General features: G+C 38.1%; 1 protein-coding gene across 1 annotated transcript in view; it reads right to left on the reverse strand.

The window, feature by feature from the left end:
* LOC113099997 (septin-9-like) overlaps positions 1–6,119 on the reverse strand; it is a 32,593-nt gene extending 26,474 nt beyond the window's left edge. The window contains exon 1 of the mRNA XM_026264861.1: positions 5,920–6,119. Within this exon, the coding sequence (XP_026120646.1) occupies positions 5,920–5,938 (19 nt within the window). The 5' untranslated portion in view covers positions 5,939–6,119. The remainder of the gene's footprint in view (positions 1–5,919) is intronic.
* Positions 6,120–6,525: the final 406 nt, after the last annotated feature.

Here is a 6,525-nt window from a genome sequence, read left to right on the forward strand (position 1 = left end):
GGGTCTCACCTCAGTCGTGGTATTGAAGGTGGAAGAGAGCGCTGGTTATTCACTCAACCCACCAAAAATCCTGCTGGACCTGAGACTCAAAACCACAACCTTTGGTTTACAAGTCTGACTCTCTAAACATTAGGGTTAGAAAGCAAATAAAAAGGTTCAGATGTGTACAATTCTCCTTCAAGCAAGTTTACAGAAAACATCGAAATTTTTCCCCATCATCATAAACCTCAACACACGCCACTAAACCATTAGATCACAGAACAGTTTAATACATAGGCTTCCAACAGCGGTTCTCAATTCCAGTCTTCGCGCCCCCCTGACTGCACATTTTGTATGTTTCTCTTATGGCTTCAGATGTTTGATCTATTCGAACGTATGTGCCCTGCGAAGTGGACATCACAAGATATTCCACCATGATTCCAGATCGAAGCGAATGGATATGTTCCATTGAAAGTGCATTGAAGTGTGCGAGACGTGAATTTAAATTGTATTTATTTACAGAGGTATATGATGTCACTCACACTTGTCTGTTTGTGAAGATCTTGCGCAGCGCAAATCAGTGAATGAATGTTTAGAAGTGAAGTAAACTACAACAGATTTCCCCTACTCAAGGGGCAGGAAGTAATGAACACTGTGTAGGGACCATGTCAATGGGAACACAGTTCATGCAGAGCTCACTTCTAATGAGCTGATTATCTGAATCAGGTGTAAACAAAGAGACACATAACTACTACGTCATACATAAATGTGCAGAGCAGGGGGTCGCAAGGACTGGAATTGAGAACCGCTTACATACAAGAATCAATTACGTTATATAACATAAACAAAAAAAAAAAAATTATTTGTTCATAAAAGTTTCCACAACTGAAGAGGGTTTGACGCAACTGTCTGCTGTTTTCTCTGAATTTATCACAGAGATAAGCCGCTATCTGTGTCAGTGAAAATGCACGTTCTTACAGGTCAGAGATTTGCTGATACAAAGAAGTAAAAAAAAAAACCAAAGTCTTTAAATGTGTGAATTTCCTGTGTGCTGTTATCATAGGAAAAAATGATTTTGGTCCCTTCAAGCAAAACAATTATTGCGATTCACAGGTGACGAAACTCTAATTTGTTTCCACTGAGATGTGCAGGTATATTCATCATTTCTGGCAAATCCCTGACAGTTCTTTCCTGAAACTCTGTGGCGAAACGCTGAGTCAGTTCACTCTTCCTGCAGAGGAATACAGTAAATGTTATGCGGTTGAATGTTTTGACACCAATAAAACATCAACAGGAATGTCTTTAAAAGATTAACCTCAATGCATCCAGACACTTGTTAGGGGCATGCGTCACCAGTATAACAACATCAGTCACGCAAACATAGAGATGGTAATGCAAATCTAACAGATAACATTAGGCTGAGAGAAACAGAGGAATGATTAAGAGGAACTTTGCCAGTTCAGACTAAATAAATCAAGCCCAGAGCAACATTCAGTTCTTTGGTTTACCACATAGACCACCTAACCTTTTTCAGTATGTAATCTCCTCTTTGAGTTCATTTTGCATTATAAACTCCGTCTATATGCTGGTTTAGATAGTAATCCATTGTTTTCTTACATTCACAGACCAAAATAACATTACAGCTTTTTTTCTGTCAAGCCCTATCAAACCAAATACAGCAAGTCTAAAGATAAAATCATGCACCACGTCACAGGCTAAGTTACAGGAAGTATTCACACAATGACAGTAAAAGGCTGAGTGACAGAAATAATGTACCAGTTACACAGTGTATATCACGTAACACTATATATTAAATTAAAAACTGCCTTTGGGCCGAGTTCATACATGACTGTGACTGACAAGCTGGCAAAATGAATGTGTGTGTTATGAACTGCCTGAAAATGTCCTCGGTTTTATTGACTCACTAGAGAGAGTGAAAGGGTGAGATCGTTTGAGTTGTTTTCTGTGTAAATATGAGGGGTCTCTGCACACTGGGACATGACTGAACAGGCCAGCATTGCTAAATACATACGCTCAAATGTACGTTGCATCACATGCACTGTGGCCCACCACTTTTCATTTTACAACAACAGTCTTTATTTATTCATGCCATTTTGTAATATAATAATTAAAATCTATTTTGTACACCTGTTCAATTGCTTGGTAACACAAATTGATAATCAGCAAATTACATGGAAGCAATTCAGGCATCTAGATGTGGTGAAGACGACTTCCTGAAGTTCAAACCGAGCATCAGAAATGGGGAAGGAAGGGGATTTAAGTGAACGTGAAATGGTTGTTGGTGCCAGGCGGGCTGGTCTGAGTATTTCAAAAACTGCTGATCTACTGGGATTTTCACACACAACCGTCTCTATGGTTTACAGAGAATGGTTTGAAAAAGAGAAAATATCCAGTGAGCGGCAGTTGTGTGGACAAAACACTTGTTGATGTCAGAGGTCAGAGGATCCTGCCTTGTCTCAATGGTTCATGCTGCTGGTGGTGTAATGGTGTGGGGGATATTTTCTTGGCACACTTTGGGCCCTTAGTACCAACTGAGCATCGTTTAAACACCACAGCCTTCCTGAGTATTGTTGCTGACCATGTCCATCCGTTTATGACTTCAGTGTACCCATCTTCTGATGGCTCTTCCAGCAAGATAATGCACCATGTCACAAAGCTCAGATCATCTCAGTCTGGTTTCTTGAACATGACAATGAGTTCACTTTATTCAAATGGACTCCACATTCATCAGATCCCAATCCAATAGAGCAGATTTGGGATGTGGTGGACAGGAATGTTTCCAACACCTTGTTGAATCTATGCCACAAAGAATTAAGGCATTTCTGAAGGCAAAAGGGGGTCTAACCCGGTACTAGCAAGGTGTACCTAATAAAGTGGCCAGTGGTTTTATATTACACATTTTATTACTGTTAGTTACAACTGTAGTACCACATTGATTTCACTTAAACTGAGAAGGCACAAATTAAGCTTAATTAAACTAATATACTTTAAAAAGGTTGCATTACTCATATATACAGGTATAAAACATAAAGAATCTACTTTTACAAACTAAGTTTCAAATGTACTAATGCTAACTGTTTAAATGAATTGTTTTATTCTATATGAAGGAAAATATTTGGTTAATTTTTAAATCACTATTATTGTGATTACATGTTTCAAACACTACTCATTGTTTGACAAAAAATATGAAAGAATAAAAAGAAAGATTAAAAATGAAAAAGAAATAATAAAATCATGCACTTTGTTTCCTCCATAGACTAGCACTCTAATGAAAACTGACACATCAAGAACAGAAAAGGTTTAGGCTTAGTAAAGAGAGACTCTTAGTGTCTTCAGTTAAATTAAATCTGATCTTTAAAGCTTAATCGTGTCAGTTTATCTTTTAAAATGTTTATCCAACTAACAACTACTGCAAAAGTAAAAAAATGAAGGTTGATTCCCCTGAAAAATGTAAACACTCCAAATCTGTGGCGCTATCAAAACATTCCGACAAGCCTGACATAGCAACACCTACTCAACCAATGGTGTGAGTTTGGGGTGGGGCTATATGCTTGACTAACCAATGACAGGCACGGAAGTGTTTGGGAAGTTTGTTCGAATACAGTCATTATTTTTGCAGTTCTATGTGGTGACGCTAGCAAAAATGCATAGCTTAGCAGGATGCATAGCAGGATGTGATAGTGCCAGTAGATAATCTTTAACTCCTTGTCTGATTCTTAGCCACACACACCCTGTGAGGTGAAGTGCACATTATCAATCCGTGACATTCCTCTGTCCGCATTCGGTAATCACTAAACTAACAGTCTTGAGTGATGAAGACACAAGCAGGGAGACTTGGAGGAGGCAGGAAAAGACCATCTGTCAATTTCAGTGTCAAGTCGAGTGCTGTCAAAGGAGACATTTTAGCTCAAGTGAAATGTGTGACATGGTACTGAAAATGACTGTGATCAACCCTCCAAGTCCACATGCCTCCGCAGCAAAGAAGAATTTCAAAGCACTCTCGGCGTGGGTTAATTTCACAGGAGATTTGTGTTGCCGCTGACTCACCTGTCAGCTCCACTATGATGACAGGGCAGGTCAGGAAAGGGGAGGGAGGCAGTGAAGGAAAAGGAGCCAGATACTGATAAAAAAAAAGTGCTATAGTGCAGAGTCTCTATTGCCTCAGTAAGCTCTGTTGGGCAAGGATTCAAAATAAAAGATTAACAAAGAGATTCATTCATCTGCTCAAAATGATTCACTTCCAGATGAGACATGAGAGACATTTTTTAGCATGTCCACATGGACAGTGCAGCATGCAATCCAACATGCAGTAATTTGGTTTTCACAGATGAGCTTATTAACGGTTTCCAATAAACAAAATAGAGGAGCAAAATGACTCATAACGGTTCAGGAATCAGAAGATCATGTCTTACAGGTTTGGAATGACATGACGCTGAGTAAATGATGACAGAATTTACATTTTTGGGTGATCTGTCTCTTTAAGCACCACTGTTCTTGCCGTGGAGGCCAAGGTTGTACTTGAGGGATATTCTCTGAATGAGATCACATACGCTGTGTGCTGCCAGAGAAGGAAAGAGAAAAAGGACTGATTACATGATCCAACATGTGTGTGCTAGGAGTTGGGTGTGCTGTGACAATGACTTTGGCAGGCCTGAGGAAACACTACATTCCTGCAAAATCATTGTGTACACAGAGTTCGGCTTATGCATCCAGATTATAGGAAAGAAACATGCGTCTGTTCTCAATGGAAGGGCTCTATGCTGCGCCGCAGGCTCTGTTGCACAACGAAGAGGAAATAGTGTGGGTAAAGCTTTGGGGACAAGAAATTAATGTTCTTTATTACATGATGTCTAAAAGTCTAGGATGTCCATTAAGCACAAATGGATAGATGCACAAATGAGTTGCTGCAATCACCGCAAACATTTTCTTCCGAGTCTTTTTTCTTCTAGGGTGTAACCAAGAGTGACTTCCCAAAATTAAAATACAAAGCATCAATCTCATTGTGATTAGCTGTATTCAAGTTCAGGAAAAGTAATTATTACAAAAATGATTATGATTATTACAATACTAATATATAAATACATTTGAAAATGTGAACAATATGGTGGATTTGGTGGTGTCAGTTAACCCCTGGAAGATGGGGGTCTTATGCTTTCTTTTTTTTTTAAATTTGGGAGAGGGGTGGGATATCAAACGTTTCTGTAAATAATTGCATTAGGGTACCCTACAAGTTTAGTCAGTGTGCCCAAAAAGACGCTAACGAACACCGTTTGCAAGAGGAAGTAACCATAACAACAGCATGATGCTTGCACGCCATTGCGGTCAGTTTGGGCGGTTCGTGTTGATAAATCATTATATTTACATATAACCAAAAATAAAAAAAGACTTAACTGGTATTTGGCACACACATGACGAGCCAAAAAAAAAAAAAAGCGAACGTTCTTTTAGAATAGTTGAACACCATAAAAGTCATGTTATAGGCTAATTTAAAAATGCTAAACATGGCATTCTTAAGAAAAGAATCCATCGGTTAAATAGTTGTGTAAGACTCTAAATGTTTGTGAGAAAGTATTGCACATATTTACCTACAAAAATAGCCAGTAAGGCTATCTGACTCACCCTGATGGAAATACAGAGCACACAAACCAAACTATAGCAGATAGAAATTTTAGTTATTTGAATTTTTTTGTTAGTCGTTATCAGTCGGTTAAATAGACCTACTAGGCCTAAATTTGATTGTCCCCTCTAATAATTCGTATACGTATAAGTGTAAATTCACTGTTATATGAAAAGAGTATATCATGCGTTAAAGAACTTTTCAAGTTTGCTTTCACTTTTGCATAATGATAAGATCACAGCTATTTTATAAGAGCAAATGTCGTTGGCATGAAACTCTCGGTGGTCCTGTAGGCTACTCACCAGAATATGATTTCTTCATGTTCGTGTGCTCCTTTTTATCCGTGGAAATTCGACTTTAGTCTTTTAGGTCCGTGTTTGAGATTGCAACATCTGAAATTTGATCGATCGCTGCGTATAACTTCTCTCCGGCTCTCCGCAAAGCACGTGTACTACGACCAAAATGTAAGCTATGTATTTAAATCGTTCTTATGCTAAACCAACTAAATCGATAAGAACTAAACTCCCATTCACCTTCAGCTTTACCTGTCCACCCACACAGACCCACACCTGCGGATAACTCCGCCTTATAGAGGCAAGACTACACACCTGGAGTCTTGACGCTCGAGCTGGAGTGGTACTAGACAAATAACATGGACATGAATTGGGATTTTGGCGAAATAATAAGACTGTAAAAAGAAATTTTATATTTTACACTGGGAGTTAAATATACTATATATATTTTCCACATAATTTTATATAGGCTAGTTAAAAAAAGTAGTAAAAGCAAAATTATAAAACCTTTATAAAACAATTATGAAATAGCAAAAATCTAATATACAAATATCAATCGTTTCAGGCCAGCAAATATTAATAAATGTAATTATTTTTTTAATTTATAAACGTTGA

This window comes from Carassius auratus, unplaced genomic scaffold (assembly GCF_003368295.1).
Source record: "Carassius auratus strain Wakin unplaced genomic scaffold, ASM336829v1 scaf_tig00217098, whole genome shotgun sequence".
Taxonomy (NCBI): Eukaryota; Metazoa; Chordata; class Actinopteri; order Cypriniformes; family Cyprinidae; genus Carassius; species Carassius auratus.